Raw genomic sequence first — 17,992 nt, forward strand, 5'->3', positions numbered from 1 at the left:
TATATATAGTACGAAAGAAACAGAGTGTTAACAATAATAATTACGTGATTCATAAGTTAATTAAGGTCGAAATATTTACGTGAACCGAGGACGTATCTTTCACGTGAATACTAATATATACATTCCCTAAAAGATACGTTAATAAACACGTATTTGCAACGTGAATTTCCCGAAACATTTTATTGCTATTTAAGGTAAATAACACGTCTATTGAAGACTAGTTATTCACCTAATTTAAAGACGTATTTTCAATGTGAAATTCCAACCAAATCACGCGAAATTCACGAGCAATTTACGTATATTGGTGACAAATGTACCCAAAATTCACGTAATTAGCACGTCGGTCTGTTTGCTGGGGTGCTTATTTTTGAAAAGGCTGTACCTAAAAGGGCGAAAGGACTGAACGAGTCACTAATCATATGTCGCAAATGAAAAGACATCGACTTTCACAATTTATTTAATGGTCTCCAACTAAAAATTCACTAAAATATATGAACTTCGTCAATATACAGGGTGTTTGGTAAAAAATGGGCCATAGCTTAACCTCAGATTTCTGAGGTTAAAATAGGTCTATTTAAGCTAACTTACCTTAATACGAAAGTTGATAATAACCGAAATACAGGGTGTCAAAGTTAAACTTTTATTTTATTTATTCTTAAATATTTCCTAACACGCATGGGATAATAACACGAAATTTGGTAAGCGCGGGTTTTTTGGGACGAGAAATTTAAATTCGTCACCAAACATGATGTATTAACCAGAGGGCGCCACATACGCCTTTCAGGGCTCATTTATTATATTCAATTTTTTTATTAACCACCCTACATACTTATTGAATCAAAATTTCTATTCTCTTAATATTTTTACTTAAAAAAGGTATACTACATTCATTTTGCTAAACTCAACCGTTTTTGAGATAAACGCATTTTAAATCTGCGAGGCACCATAAATTTTTGCATAATACTTATCATTGTAGTTACACCTAAAAAACACCTTAAAAACATAAAAATTTACAAAAATGTATCGCAAATTTCTTCAAATGAAATTTGCGATGCAATGACATAAATATGAGAACTGAAACATTGGAGAGATTTTGCACCTCTTAAATTAACCGCTGATTGTGGCTCCGCTATGGTTAACTTTATTAAGCATAACGATTATGGTAACGTTAAAAAGCAGAGTTTTGCGGCCTGTCAAGTAGGTTTTTCTGTCGTCGCATCGTTATCGTTATTTAAACATAACCTCACTTCGCAACGTTATTTATTGTAATTTTAAGCATATACTTGAATAGTTTTTGATATTTTAATTTATAGGTAATCAAAATTAGAATCTACGTAAATGTAATTTTACTGATTTTTTTACATTCTGGCAACAAAGCAATTTAAACATTACTATAACGATAAGCACTACTTTAAACCTCCGTAAATTACGGAATCCCTTATGTTTAATAACGATAGATAACGAATCATATATTCGCTACTGCGCAGACGTAGTATAACGATAACCATAACGGAATTGCAAAATAAAAGGTGCAAAATCTCTCTAATGATTATGGTTTTAAGTTTATTTTTCGGGTCTAACTACAATGATATGCAAAAAATTAAGTCGTATCGCAGATTTGAAATGCGTTTATCTCGAAAACTGTTAAGTTTAGCGAGATGAATGTAGTATACCTTTTTTAAGTAAAAATATTAAGAGAATATAAATTTTGATTCAAAAAGTATGTAGAGTGGGGGATAAAAAAAATTGAACGTAATTAATGACCGCTGAAAGACGTATATGGCGCCCACTGGGTAATACATCATTTTTGGTAGCGAATTTAGATTTCTCATCCCAAAAAACCCCCGCTTACCAAATTTCGTGTTGTTATCCCATGCCTGTCAGGAAATATTCAAGAATGAATAAAATAAAAGTTTAACTTTGACACCCTGTATTTCGGTTATCATCAACTTTCGTACTAAGGTAAGTTGGCTTAAATCGACCTATTTTAAGTTCAGGAATCTACGGTTAAGCTATGGTCCATTCTTTACCAAACACCCTGTATACACTGCAATATTTCAAAATGATTATTTAAGTGTGCACTTCAAACCATCGGGACTCACAGCCATATAGCAAAATACTCCTCCGCCAGGAATTTGTTTCGTTGATATGTATGCTCGACCGTCAGGTGATCTATGGTGAATTATTGGAGATATCGGTCCGACTCTAGGAAGGTATGGAATCTACAAATCGAAAAAGTTTAATGGTTTTTAAAAGATATTCAAAATATTAAAAATTCTGGTGAAAATCTGTGTTGGTGTTGGTAATTTATTTCTATTACTTCTATTAGGTTTATATTTTATATTACAGGTGAGACCATTACAACCACAGAAAGATATATTGAATTTTAGAATTTAGAAATATGCTTTATTGTCATGAAAAATTGTACAATTTTATTGACAAAGCTTATGAAAAGACACGAAAACAAAACAATAACAATACAATTATTTACTAAAATTACATAAATCGTCAATATAACACAAAAACATAAAAATGAAGTAAACATAAACAATCAATTGCCAAATATAAAAATCTAAATAAATTGCAAATTGCATAGTCCATCCATACTGCAGTGGAACCCGCTTATTAGAATACCGGTTATAGGAATATCCCGCTTTAAGGAATAGAAATTTGAGGTCCCAAAATGTTTCTACTAGCCACAAATGATCGGTTATTAGAATAACCTGGTTATAGGAATACTTTTGCTTAGCACGAAGGCTATTCCAATAAGCGGGTTCGACTGTATCCAGACTATCCATAAAATAGACCATAGTCTACCTAGTAAATAATAAGTTTAAAAGTTAGACTGCTGCATATGACACCCAAATATAGATAAAAATAAATATACTACTCGTACAAAGGGTACTTACAGTAATTTCTTAGTTATTGATTAAGAAATTCTTCTACTGAATAATATGGTCTTTCAGATAGGTAGGCTTTTGTCATTTTACGGAATTTGGGGAAAGATGTTGCAGATTTAAGTTGTAGAGGGAGATGGTTGTACAGTTTTTTTGCGGAATATAATATTGATTTCTTTACTAACTCAGATAGCCCGATCAAAGAACAATCTAACCTCAAAAAAAATAAAGCAAGGATGAAAATTTGGGAACAGGTAGTTGAAATTGTCTATTATTTTATAAAAAAAAGTTTACAATTCTACACCCCCTCCATTTTACAAAAATAGGGAAATAAGGGTTGTTTTTTCATTAAAAGTGCTGTATTTCGGAAAATAAGGCAATAATAAAAAAAATTTTATTTAAAAATCATCAAGGTACTTTAAGCCTAACATTTTGACTAAAAACATTGTTTGCATCTTGATTCGTTTCAAACCTATAGCCCATTTTAAAGTACTTAACAGGGGCGCTTATTTGGATTGCGCGCGCAACAAAAATGTCAAATTTTAAAATTAACTAACTTTTAAATCGATTATTTGGGGCATTTATCAAACATTAAAATGTACGAAAAAAACGCAATGCCTTTAGAAACTATCAATTTTAAAGTGAACATATTTTCATTGTAAATTACGAATTATTTAATTTAGAAAAATGTGTTTAAAAATATACTAATACAAGTTTTGAGAGCAACAAATATTTTTTGTCACAAAAATTTACATAATCATTTAAATTAAAATTCCTTTTAGATTTACGTTTTAAGATGGCTAATTAATATTTAGATTTAAAATTGCACAACGTTACTTTAAAGGATAAAAATTTGTGTGGCGATAAAAAATGGGTATTTTTTTGATTTTTATTTTAAGTCAATTTTCAAGATTTCAATCAATAATATCTTTGTTGAAAATTCATAAAAAACTTTAAAAATATGCTTGTAGGTACTTGAAAATGTACTCTTTCGAAAGCGTTACCTATTTTTCTTATGCATAGAACACTTTTTAAATAAGGCTCACTTATTATAAACAACTACAAAAAAATGTCATGTTTTAATAAAATCGATGCAATTCTTTTCTGAAAGCCTTTTTTTTAATGAAAATATGGGACCATATTAAAAAAGGCTTGAATAACATACTACATATATATACAAGACGTCTATTGCAAAGGTAAAAATATATGGGGCACGTAAACACAGGTGAAAAAGTTGCTTAAAAGAGAAAACGGCGCGCTTCCTAAACACAGTAGACGAACATAACCTAAAAAATTGGAGCAATGTTCACGCTGCGATGTATTGTTATCGTTTTCGGCTATCAAAGTTTTTGAATTTATAACTTATCAATAAAAGTGATCTGTTTGTTATAAAATAATTGTGTAAATTGGTGCGAACAGTGAAACAAAAAATAGTAATTCTTGTTTTATTTGTGAAAAACATTTAGAATGTGATAACAAAAAAATTGTAATTGTCAAACGTGGAATTGAAACATTACAAAGTGTAAGTTTGTAATGCTTAAACGCAGAAAGCGCGAAAAACGTTTTCTAAGATTGCAACTTTAATTTTGAATATTCTGTCGAGATATCTGGTACACATAGGTATTCGCAATATTAATAGTAAAGAATTGTGGTACAGAGCCCAATTTAAGAAACATGTTAGTATGTAGAAATTACTCTAAAATTAAATTAAATATCAAAACCGAGTCTGTGCCGCTTTAAGAAGAACAAAAAAATACAGTTTCTTCGAATAAACTTTTTTATCCCATGTCTAGATTTTGTGTCACAGTGGAATTACTAAAAAACGATTATCTATAACAAGAAATCGAACTTGACTGACATGGCAACATTTAGCGCGCCTATGAGTATAATAATTATTGTTATCACATTACTGTGCCTTTGTTTCTGATAGTATAGTGAATAGTGTATAGTGTCACTGACACTGTAGTACTGCCGACACACTGTTGCCGCACTGTTGAAAGTTCGGAGAACTATCGAAAAAAAAATATTGATGACGCGCTGATGTAGCCTCGTAATAGAGTACATTTATTTTTAATTAAGTTAATTTAATTTTTAAATGAACTTTAGAAAACCTAATAAATATTTAGTAAAAGAAATATTTTGATAAATTGAGAAATTTTGATATATTTTCATTTTATATGTTTATATTGAAATAATTAACTTAAAAATACAAGTATGTACTTTGAAATTGTAGTTTTTCAAATTATTAACTTAATTCAAAAAGAAAATAATATAGGATACGTTCACGCGCATGTTTTAGTTCAGGTAAGTACATACTTACAAGAAAAACCAAAGTTTTCAGTTCTTTTTTCAAAAATTCAAAAAAAAATTTCCGATTTTTCCATTGACCGTAAATTTTTTTTGAAAATTTTTGGAAAATCTTAACCTCAAACCCTTAATAGATCTGTAAAGAGTGTGTTCACCAATTTTCAGATTAATTGATACAAAACTAACCGAATAAGACCGTTTTAAAAATTTTTGGTTTTCAACCCTTGTTAAAAATAGGCTATATCTCATAAAATAATCGAGATCTAAAAAAAATTTTAAGATCAACCTTTAAGGTTAAATCACTCTGATGACTATTTTAATTTTCACTGTCACATTTTTTTTATTATTTCATTATTTTTAAAATACAGCACTTTTAATGAAAAACCAACCCTTATTTCCCTATTTTTGTCAAATGGAGACGGTTTAGAATTGTAAACTTTTTCTTATATAATAATAGACAATTTCAACTACCTATATCCAAATTTTTATCCTTCCTTTAATTTTTTTGAGGTTTTTATAAAGTTTTGTGTTCCTTGATCGGGCTAAGAGGTTGGGGTCGGTAAATAGACGTCAAAGGTAGAACTTCTCATGAAATAGTCATGATTCGGTCTTACTGGAAAGACGTGTAGATGTTTACGAATTAAGCAAACAGTTTCTAAAATATATAAAGGAGGAAGAGTTAAAATCCTGTGATCTCTGAAGTAGCTTCTGCAATGTGTTATTCTTCTGAGGCCAAACATATATCGTATTTTTCTTTTTTGTAATTGAGGGGATTAGATGCTAAGGGGTACAATAGTGACAAAATATTGTAAACTGAGTTAAGTGCACAAAATAATACTAGATAGTATTAAAATTTAGTGGAAAAGAGATACTGATGAAGTTAACCACTGGTGGCAACATATCGCAGGTTCTAGTTTGACTACTTACGAAATATTTAAAAACAGTTTGCGGCAAACAGGTATAACTTCATTTGTGTCCCTTTACCTGTAAGGTGTTGGATATTATTTTTCGTGATTTGTTTAGTATCTTTGCAAATCAAGCCCTTAAAAAAGTATTCAAAATAAGTGAAATAATAACACAAAATGTACCAAGTAAGTTTTCATAAATAAAAATGTTTAATTTTTACGTAATTTTTCTTTTATTTTAAAGAATTTAAGAAATTCGTACGGTACTTAAGTGGCAAAGAGAAACAAGTGCAAAATTTGAAGCATATGGGTACAAATGCGAACGTTTTTTTCCAAATTTCAAATATTTTGAATGAAAATAAATACAAACTTTACAAAAGCTTTTACAATTAGATAAATAAAAGGTATAAAATTAATTCTAAATTAGTTTATAAGTGATTAATTTGCTGTAGAATTTACTATGTAAATTTAACTTTGACTTCGTTTTTCTCAATTGAACCATTTTCACTTGTACCCCTTAGCATCTGGGCCCCTCAATTTAAAAATAACATCGGATTGGGCAGCTGCACCAGAACTCCAATAAGGAAAACCATATCGAAGATGCGACTCGAACAAAGAAAAATATGTCATTTTGGAAGATGCTAAATTGAGTTCCTTCGAAACAGATCTTATAGCATAGCAAGCTGAAGATAATTTCTTCCTTAACAAATCGATATGAAGGGACCATTTAAGGTTGCTGTCTAAAAAAATACCAAGAAATTTTACAGAATCAACGGTAGTGATCTGGATGTTATTAAGAGGTAAGGGTTTAAGAGTTCCTTTATAAGATAATGCTACTGTTTTATCTACGTTAAACGAGAGCAAATTAGAGTCAGACCAGGTTTTTATTGTAGGTAGATCAGAAGTTATAGTAGCATGAAGAGTTGCAATATTTGAGTTGCTCCAAGTGATACTGGTATCATCAGCAAAAAGAAAGATTTTTCCAGCGATTTTTAAACTAGTGATGTCATTAATAAAGATAAGGAAAAGTAGAGGACCCAATACCGAACCTTGATAGGTACCCCACATATATAATGTTTTTGAGACTAGAGTCTGTATCATTTGCTCTAACCAGTTGTTTCCTATCATCCAAGTAAGATTGGAATCAATTCAAAGAAATACCTCCGTATTTCCGTAAAAATTTAGTTTTTTTATCAAAATGTCGTGATCTACACAATCAAAAGCTTTGACGTAGTCACAAAAAACGGTGGCAGTGTGAAGATTATTGTTCAGTGCTTGGTAAACGTCATGCAGTACAGAAAACATGGCATCAGTGGTACATTTATTATTTAAAAAGCCGAACTGATCTTCGGCTATTGTAAACAAGAAGCAAGACTTAGCAATATACAGTACAGGGTAGCGAAAAAGTATGGGAACACGGTAATTTCTCGGAAACCGCTAGAACGATTTTTATAGATTTTGGTGGGTAAGGGTCTTCTAATGCGGCTGATATTATAGTTGAAATTACATTGTTGTCAAATCTTCCGTTTTTCTGGAAATCTAACGAACTTTCTTATTTCAAATGGAACACCCTGAATGTTTTTTGCGTTTTGAAATCCTTAAGAAATACTGATTATTTTTCGTGTTATATTCCCTATACCTAAATGCCATAATTTCGGAGTTATTGCTACGTTTAAAAAAATAGTAAACAAATTATAAAAATTAATTTTTTCGGCCCGGATTGACATTATTTTAAGTTCTTTGAATCATTGGGAACAATAAAGGACTTTTGTAATTTTCTCTTAAGTGAATCGTTTTTGAGTTATAAACAATATAAAGCTGAAAAATATCACAAAATGGCAATTTTAGAGGTTCAAAAACACAATTAAAAAAAATAATTTTTTAAATTACAAAGTTCCTAAATTTAATCTTAAACCTTCTTCTATCAGCTCCCTATAAGAATGTTTGGCACGTTTTATTCTAAAACATTGTTATTTTTTTATTTGTTAATGAAGCGCATATGAGAGGACAGCTGTCCTAGGCGATCGGGCTGCATTAACAACTAAAAGACAGTGTTTTAAAATGAAATACGCTCAAATTACTTATCGGTAACTGATAAAATAAGGTTTGAACTTGAATTTAGCTAGTTCGTAGTTTCAAAAATAATATTTTTTACTTGTGTTGATGAACCTAGAAAATCGTCATATTTCGATTTTTTTCAGTTTTAAATTGTTTATAGATAAGTCGGAAACGATTACCATTATAGAAAAAATTTTTGTTCCCAATGATCCAAAGAACCTAAAATAATGTCTACCCGGGCCGAAAAAATTGAATTTTATAATTTGTTCATTTTTTTAACACATGTAGCAATAACTCTGAAATTATGGCATTTAGGTATTTATAGGAAATAAAACATGAAAAATAATCAGTATTTTTTAAGGCCGTCAAAACGCAAAAAATATACCATTTGAAGACCACACGGAAGAAAGGCAAAATGTCACAAAGATGTTAATTCGAGAAAATTGAATTTTTAACTTTCAAACCCTAACTATCATCATACAATTAAATATTTTGCGTACTTCTTTATTTAAGTAGTCTTAATAGTTATTTTGTAACGTATTATTTAATCAACTGAATTTAAAATAAAAACGCAAAACTTAGAAACATTGCTTTATGTAAACACAAGTCACTACAAACACGGGGAAAAAGCGAAATGTATGACTATTTTTTTCTGTTCTTCATTTGTCTAGCTTTTATTATTTTCTCCTCACTTTGTCTACGTTTTTGTAAAGCAAGCCTCTATAAAACAATCTACTCTAAATTCACAATCAAGATGCAGTAGAAATAAACAAACCAAGATAGGTTAAATATTACTAGGAGCACTCCCAAATCATAATTTACAATGTATGTACATTGTTAATCCCAAATTATGATTTACAAAGTTTATACATTGTAAATTATGATTTGGGAGTGCTCCTTGTAACATTTAACGTGCCCTGGTTTGTTTATTTCTACTGCATCTTGATTCTGAATTTATAGTAGCTCTTTCAGATGTGCAAAACTGACTCAAATGGACCAGATGGTTGAATTTTTCCTTAGAAATTTTCTTTAGCTCTAAAAAACATCTATATGAAAAAAGAGAAAAGGAAGGTAATTTTTAAAACAAACTCACCTGTATATAATTTTACTGGCAAAATAAATTGCCTCTCGGGTAGTTGCACCTCATCGGAATTTGTAAATGGTTTGCGTATAATTGACGTCTCCCATTGTCCATTATAGGAATCTCGGTGTTTCAAAAGGCGTGGATGATCTTTCAATATTTCGAGTTCTCCGATTGGTCTTGATTTATATGTTGGTTTAGTTACGTAAATTTGGTCCAAGAATAGTAACCAGTTTCTTATAAGTGATTGATCGACCTCTACGACATCGAACGGATTTGGTTTTACTCGGCATGATCTAATTTCCGTGTACCAATCCTCAGGAAGTTCAGCCATAATTTTTTGGTTTATCACACTCATATCTCGATCGCACTCCACGTAAGAATGACCTCGTATTGGGAAAGTTACTTTGATTGAGTCCAACCTTTTTGCAGTATTAACTACATAGTGAAGATAACGGAAAACAGTGAAGTTTTTATTTTGGCCGTCACATGAATCACAGAATATGTGGAGGTGACGAACTGACAGATCAAGCTGAACAAAGATAAAATGGTGCAGAAATGACACTACTTCGTTTGAACCTTTGCCTCCTATGGTTTCTGGAAAACAATAAAATGTAGTATTTCCTGTTGACAATGCATGAATGTTAAAGGAGTGAAGCGTCAGTTGTCTCTTATAGTAGACGTCGTTGGTCGGAATATTTGGAGTGGATAATTTTTTTTCAAAATCCATAGCGACTGCTTCACAGTTAACAATCTGCATTGCTGCTTTCCTTACCTTTCTCTTTCTTTCATAAAATGCTTCCGCTTTGGATTTGTGTAGGCTATTTGCCAAAGTTATTCGTTTTATCTCAACTTCTATCTTTTGTTTTTGAGAGGCATCATTTGTTTCATTCAGTTTATTGTGAAGGACCTTAAGGTCAGCCATGAAATGATCGCAAGCACTACACGTATCACTCCGCGGATAGCCGAAACTAATGTTAAATGCTTATTAAAGATTTTTCGATATGTTTCGTAAGACACCAGGAGCGCCCTTATCGGATTTGTACATAGGGTACCCCGTCAAAATAGCCCCGTCAAAAAAGCTCCGACCAAATAGCCCCGACATAATATCCCGCACACAAAATAGCTCCGACAAAATAGCCGCGGAATAATAGCCCGCCGACAAAATAGCCCCGACAAAAAAGCTCCCTTGAGAATTCATCATGAAATAATTCCTTAAAAATACATTTTTTCGGAAATGGTAATTATCCTCTATTCAGATGTTTATCTTAATCACATTAAATAAGAATGGTCTTTTCAGAGAACTCGAGTCCTGTCTTCCCTGCCTCTTGGAAGTTTGAACATTTAAGTTAAGCGAAAATCAATGTTTATTTATGATATAAACATTTTTTTCTGTTTTCGGGCAACAGTAAAATGCATTTTAAATTGAATAAATTAAATACATTCTTCCATTTTGTCAAATAATTTAAATTAAAAAAAAGTTTTTGAACACCTTGTATAAATAATTATGTAATTGTTTATAAGAGGCTGTTTTAGCCGGGGCTATTTTAGCTGGGGCTGTTTTGACTGGGGCTGTTTTGACCGGGGCTCTTTTGTGTGCGATCTATTTTGTCGGGGCTATTTTGTTTGCGGGCTATTTTGTCGAGGCTATTTTGTGTTCGGGCTATTTTGACGGGGCTTTTTTGACGGGGCTGTTTTGACCGGGCTATTTTGACGGGTCACGGTACATAGTGTACATTTTCTTAATATTTAAGTCATCCGGAAGGTACATTTTCTTAGTTTTATTTTTACTATAAATGGCTTTCTCTTCCTTTAAAATGCTTTATGTGTTCAATAATTTCATCTAGCTGTTGTTTTGGTAATGCGTGTTTTTTTGGATTTTTTCCGCATTTCTTGTCAATTGGTGCACTACCAGTAGCTTTTAAACTTTGTTGAATATTTTCAAGCCTCTTCCGACCAATTCCATGATAGACCAGGGCGCATCTGTAAAAATATTAGTACATTTGGACGTTGAGAGGTGACTCAAATTTTTTTGCAGAAATTGCTTGAAAATAACTCAAATAATAATACGAAAATGAAAATGGTTATTCATTTTTGATTTACATTTACTCTGTGTGGAGTATGAAGGGAACCAGTCTCGTTGGAACTTTACCGCGCTGAGCAGATGTGACGTGAATTGTAAATTGTAGAATTCCCTCATCTTCCTTAGTCTCAGCATCCGTATGGCTTGCAAATTGTAGAAGCCTCGGAGGTGTAACCAGAGAAGGTTCCCATTGTTTTCATTCTGGTGGGATATGTTATATGCCATTAGAGTGAAAACTTAGTCTTTTGCTAGCAGTTGCCGCTAGGGCATCTATGCCATTTCGTTCGTTGCAATTCGGGACTGCACGCTGGGGTTTGTTTTGGTTGGATCAGGGAGAGCAGCATATGTGCCTCCTGATGAGAGACTAATAAGTTTCGAAACCGGTAGAGGTGCTTGCGGCACTCTCTGATTGGACTGGAATATGGTTCGGCTGTATTTTCGTTTTGCAACGAAATTGAAAATGGTTATTCATTTTTCAAATAATAATATTTGAGTTATCCTCCCTCTCAAAAAGGTCCGGAACATTGTTTAAATAATCAAAATGTCAAAAAATGAAAGACAATTCGATTTTTTTCTTCGTTTTTTGATTATAACTTTAAAAGTATTCATTTCCGTGAAAAGTTGTACTGACATAAAAGTTGAGTAATTAAATTTCCTATAATATAGAATTGGTTAAAATTTTTAAAAAATAGTCACCATTGTTGCAAAATAGCAATAATTGCGAAAAAAACATACAAAACAAGTATTCGCATTTTACGTTTTTCAACCATTTATGCTACAAATAGAACCTTCATATTTCACCCAGAAAAACTTTATGATACAGTAAAACAATACTGAAAATTTCATTAGGATCGGTTCAACAGATTTTTCAAAATAAATTTTGCAATCCAGCTTTCGCAAAAAAATTCATTTTTTAAAAATGCTACAGGACTGAAAATAAAGCAGATAGCAAGTTGAAATTTTTTTTGCCTATATAAGTGTACTATACCTTTTATTTGCAATTTGCAAAATTAAAATCGGTTAACTACCACGGCGTCAGGAATATTTTTAAATAAACATTAATTATTGGTGCTACGCGCAGGACAGCGGATAGTTTGCTCTGATTGGGCATTCCGATGACCTTTGATAATGATTGATACATTTTAATTTTTATTACATTTCGATATAAATAAATAAATTTGTTTATTGCAAAATGAAAACACATACTCTATCCTTCGAAATAGCACTTTTTATGCAAAAACTTTCTTTGTTCATATATTTTAACTTAGAGAATAAAAGTTTATTATTTTTAAACATATGCAATTGTTTAGAGAAACAAAATATAGAGTAAGAAAATAATATATTAGATAAAGATTGGAAGAAATTTTGGTGGAAATCAACTTGTGTGAATCGAACACCGCTGTCCTGCGCGTAGCACCAAAAATTAATGTTTATTTAAAAAATTTCCTGACGCCGTGGTAATTAATCGATTTTAATTTTGCAAATAGCGAATGAAACGTACAGTACACTTCTATAAGCAAAAAAAATTCAACTTGATACCTGCTTTATTTTCAGTCCTGGAACATTAAAAAAAATGATTTTTTTTGCGAAAGCTGGATTGCAAAATTTATTTTGCAAAATCCATTAAACTGATCTTAATTAAATTTACAGTGTTGTTTTACTATATCATAAAGTTTTTCTGGGTAAAATATGAAGGTCCTAAATGTAGCATAAATGGTTGAAAAAAGTAAAATGCGAATACTTATTTTTGTATGGTTTTTTTTAGCAATTATTGCTATTTTGCAACAAGGGTAACTATTTTTTAAATTTTTAACCAATTTTATGTTGTAGGAAATTTAATTATGCAACTTTCATGTCAGTACAACTTTTCTCAGAAATGAACAGTTTTAAAGTTATAATAAAAAAACCAATAAAAAAATCGAATTTTTCCTTCATATTTTGACATTTTGATTATTTAAACAATGTTCCGGACCATTTTAAGTGGGAGGATAACTCAAATATTATTATATGAGTTATTTTCAAGCAATTTTTGCAAAAAAATTTGAGTCACCTCTCAACGTCCATCTCAAAACAGATGGGCCCTGAACTATGAAGGCTTTGAAACGCTTTAAAACAAACTGGGACGTCAGCAGTTTTATCGTCAGTCGTTATTCTAACTCTAAAAAAATACGTTGCATCATGCAATCTTGATGTAGCTTCATCTCTGGCTCTTCTTTGCTTTACGGGCATTAACGTTATTAGGCCTGCCAAGAAAATATATTGTTCATCACGCACCATACGGCTAAAATTGTTTATAATGTTTGATCGGTTTTGTTGATCTACTGTTTTAAATTAAAACACTTAAGTCTCTTACGCTCGGTTTCATAATCAGTTAAAGTGGACTTTAAATTTTAAGTTGGTACGTTTATCAATGCAATTCATATGGACAAATGTCAACTTTAAAGTGAACTTTAGTTAATGTTCACTTTAAGTCTTTAAGTTGATTAAGGTTTGTTCCAACATAAACTTTTGGACGGTCCAGAAACCGTCACGAAACTACTTGTACCGTTTGTTGCATGTTCGTAATTGTATCGCCCAGTTATCGTCCCATGACGGTAATTTGGAAACCGATGTTGGAACGGTTACCTGATTGATAACTGATTTATCTATCAATATGTATATTGTTGTTGGTATATCCAATGATAAAAGCTAAAGACGTATGCCGTAGATATATTATTATGTCACACATGACAAAAGTTCAAAACAAATGACAATCAATGAAAAATCCTATTTCCCGATTACTGAAATGATCATCACGAAACCGCCACTAAAAGATCACAATTCTTGTTGGAACAGTGGGAAGGACGATCCGATGACGATCATATTTTTGTTAAAACGGATTTTGTTTACTGCGCAGGAGCGTTACCGTTTCGTAACGGTTCTCGGTCGTGTTGTTCGCATTGACAATCGTCACCTGTTTCATGGATCTGTTGTCTTAACCGCTTTATTACTTCATTTATTCGACTTGTATCATCTCTTTCACTATCCGTCATTTTCGAGCACAATAACACGCACTTTATTTAATGAAGACTAATCGAAAACTAAAACTAAACGTTTTTAGTAAACAAAATGCGGCGTGTACCTACTCTGTACTCCCTCGATGTCCCGACAAACACTGACATTCCACCTTTCTCGGATTTACGATTGAACTAACCATCAATTAAAGCGATTAGTTCGTTATGTAAAAAATACTGCTAATTTGGGAATTTCTTTTACAAAAACGGATTATTTTAATCTTGAAGGTTTTTCTGATGCTTCTTGGGGTGATGATACTGAAGATAGAAAATCCTATACTGGTTTTGTGTTTAAATTGGCTTCTGGACCAATTTCTTGGGAAAGCAGAAAGCAAAGAACTGTTGCTCTTTCATCTTCAGAAGCTGAGTATATCGCAGGATCAGATGCGTGTAAAGAAGCCTTATATTTGAATCGTTTACTTCATGAAATTTGTAAAGATTACAAAAAGAATGTCACTTTATTTGTCGATAATCAGAGTGCGATTAAAATTGCAGAGAATCCAATGTTCCTTGGTCGCACCAAGCATATTGATATCAGGTATCATTTCATTAGAGAAGTGGTAGCTTAAGGTACAGTTGAACTATTGTACAAGCCAACTGATGAAATGGCTGCCGATGTATTAACCAAGGGTTTGCCTAGAGTTAATCACGAAAAATGCATTTACGACATTGGCATGCAGGTCATCAGAGACTAAAGAATTTTTTTTGTTAACTTATTTGTTATATAATGGTACATGTATTTAATGTGTATGTAGTTAATTTTTTTGTTTAATTTATTAATGTTCTCACTTTACAGTTTAAGGGAGAGTGTTGAGAAAAGAAGATGCTACTTATATTTAAACTGTAAGGTTTAGTACTGTCTATGTACACTATGTCATTGTATTTGACAGTAGTTAATTAATTATTAATTATTAATTAATATTAATTTGTCATGTAGAAGTTTTTCATTAAAACTTAAAAAGCACCATTTATGATTTTATTCTAGATAGGTATTAAAATAAATTCCTAATAAAAACGAAATACTAGAATTAGATACCTGTTGAGCCATAAGATTTCCGAGGCATTCTGGAAGAGAACTTAGCTTATCGTCAGGTGGGGGTGTGACAAAGGGTCCATGTAGAAATTTATGTCTAACTTGAATTCTTAGCAACTGTGCATACTCGTTCTTTAATTTGCAGCATTCGAGATCTTCTTCTGACAATCCTGATAGTTTTCTACACCATTCTACGCATCTTACCCTGTCAAAGGGGTTATCTAACTGATGTGCGTGCGATGCTATATCTCTTATAGCATTTTTAAATTCTTCGGTGTCTTTGGCATCCATTAATTTTGTGTACAACTAACATGAAATAATAACTTAAATTTGATATTTGCCTTTCAATTTGACATTTGATATAAACTTTAAAATATTAGAACTAATTAAAATATTTGTTTTAAGCCTGTCCTGTACAACAGTGGTGCACTATATAATAGAGGTGGAAGATGGAACACAACAAATCACAGGCATTTCTAGTAAGTAACGTCACTCAACGGTACACACTGCATAGCATTGGCGGCTTTTCTTTATGTGCTGCTGAGCTGCAGAACTACCAAACAACCATAGCAAATCTTAATTATTAAAGAATAATTAATATAGTTTTATTTCAAATCTGCCATATTATCATATTAAACATCAACTGTTAATAATAATTCACCAACAACGATGATTAATATTATTTTTTTTACGTATTTACTCCTCTAGTGAAACCGTATAATTTTTTTACGTATTTGGTGCTCCAGTGAAGCAATCTTTTTACGTATTTGCTGCTCCAGTGAAGCCGCGTCGATAACAACCGAAACACTGGCAGCGGTAAAATGCATTTATTAGGCAAACGGCGATCTTAGCCGATGTGCTTCGGCAATCGGCTGATTAACGGCCTCGGAAATGTGTTTGCGAGCTGCAATTCACGACAGTTATTCGTAACCGTTGCATCTGTGCCGTGTTTAGAAATTCTTAGGTTACAATTTTGTTTAATTTGTTTTGTTCGAGCGTGTTTAAAACAATGGAGTTTCAATTTAAATTAGGTGTAAATAAATTTCAAAAACTTCACTATCAACAACAGTTGATTATAAAAGAACGTGGCCGTCCTATGCCTGATCTTAATATTGAAGTGTCCGGTAAAAGCCGTGGAAAAACATATACGCGTAAATTTAATAAAGACATGTATCTACGAAATCAGTGGATTTGTGGATGTTCCGAAAAAAATGCTTTTTTCTGTTTTCCGTGTGCATTATTCGGCGCAGATAAAGAGGAAAAATTGTGGCGCGAGACAGGAGTGCGGGATCTAGTGCATTTAAGTGAAAAAATAAAGAAGCATGAAAACACGCAAACTCATATGAACAATGAAATGCGATTTGCATTATTTGGGAAACTTAATATACAGGCCCAACTTGACTCTGCTTATTGGATAAATATACAAAAACACAATGAAGAGGTGACGAAAAACAGGTATGTTTTGTCAAAAATAATTGACTGTATAAAATTCTGTGGGGCTTTTGAGCTCGCCTTACGAGGACACGATGAATCTGAAACATCAGATAACCCTGGAATTTTTCGTGGTTTAGTGAATTTTTCTGCTGAACTTGATAAAACACTTAGTGAACACCTTACAAATGCGACAATTTTCAAAGGTACCTCAAAAACAATACAAAATGATATTTTGGATTGCATGCTAGAAGTATACGCTGAGGAGATTTTAAACGAAATCAATGAAGCCCCATTTTTAGCAGTGATAGCTGATGAGACAACGGATGTTTCTATGAAATTTCAAATGGTCATTGTTTTTCGTTATGTAAAAAACGGTGCTCCAGTTGAAAGGTTTTGGACTTTTTTGCTTCCAGAAAAACATGATGCTGAAACCTTAGCTAACACAATTTTGAATGTTTTAGACCCAATATTAAAGAATAACAAAAATAAGCTCATTGCACAAAGTTATGACGGAGCAGCTGTTATGAGTGGGATACATGGCGGAGTGCAAACAATAATTAAGAGAAAATATGAAACTGCTCATTTTGTGCACTGTTACGCCCATCAATTGAATCTAATAATGTCAAGAGCATGTTCTATTAATTCCCAAGTACGCGTATTTTTTGGAGATTTACATGATATACCTGGATTTTTTAGTCATTCACCTCAAAGAATAGCTGTCTTAAATCAAATAGTTGGAAAAAATATTCCTCGTTCAATCCCTACACGCTGGAATTTCAATATTCGTACAGTAAATGTCGTTTACGAATATAGAGACTTTATTATTGAGTGTATGGAGCAACTAGAAGAAGAGTCAAATGCTATTACTTCCAAGGAAGCAAGAGGACTTAGACGTATTCTGGAAGATCAAAATTTTACTTTCTGGCTGACTGTTTTTCATTATATTATGCCACATGTTGACGTTTTGTACAATAATCTTCAAAAAAAGAACATGGACCCAACCGAAGCACAGAAAGCTATACATGTTTTTGAGCAAAGTATTAACAATGTCCGAAATAAAATAGACCCTATCATACATCAAGCTTCAAATTTAAATGCGGCGCCTAGTGTCCAAAAAAGGAAACGCCCAAATAACAGCCAA

The 17,992-nt window shown here is 32.0% G+C and overlaps 1 protein-coding gene across 3 annotated transcripts; it reads right to left on the bottom strand.

Annotated features, from left to right (window-relative positions):
- Positions 1-441: 441 nt before the first annotated feature.
- LOC114337223 (uncharacterized) lies at positions 442-15,799 on the bottom strand. 3 transcript variants are annotated; one of them, XM_028287634.2, is made up of 2 exons: positions 15,421-15,799; positions 442-2,222 (listed from the first exon to the last, which is right to left on the bottom strand). In XM_028287634.2, exons 1-2 carry the CDS (start codon positions 15,706-15,708, stop codon positions 2,067-2,069), a joined length of 444 nt encoding a protein of 147 aa, XP_028143435.1. In that variant the 5' UTR covers positions 15,709-15,799; the 3' UTR covers positions 442-2,066. The 3 variants fall into 3 exon arrangements, with proteins under 3 accessions (XP_028143435.1, XP_028143433.1, XP_028143432.1); XM_028287632.2 differs by lacking the exon at positions 15,421-15,799 and adding an exon at positions 9,261-10,017 and having other exon boundaries at positions 2,077-2,222; XM_028287631.2 differs by lacking the exons at positions 442-2,222; positions 15,421-15,799 and adding exons at positions 8,746-9,202; positions 9,261-10,017.
- Between the last annotated feature and the right edge of the window lie 2,193 nt (positions 15,800-17,992).

Source organism: Diabrotica virgifera, chromosome 1 (genome assembly GCF_917563875.1).
Source record: "Diabrotica virgifera virgifera chromosome 1, PGI_DIABVI_V3a".
Lineage (NCBI taxonomy): Eukaryota > Metazoa > Arthropoda > Insecta > Coleoptera > Chrysomelidae > Diabrotica > Diabrotica virgifera.

Bases quoted from the DNA above. Each gene is read 5' to 3' on its own strand.
- LOC114337223 (XM_028287631.2), bottom strand. From the start codon at position 10,008: ATGCAGATTGTTAACTGTGAAGCAGTCGCTATGGATTTTGAAAAAAAA. The intron at 9,203-9,260 runs GTGAGTTTGTTT...GATGTTTTTTAG, and splicing joins GCCAGTAAAATTATATACAG to AGCTAAAGAAAATTTCTAAG.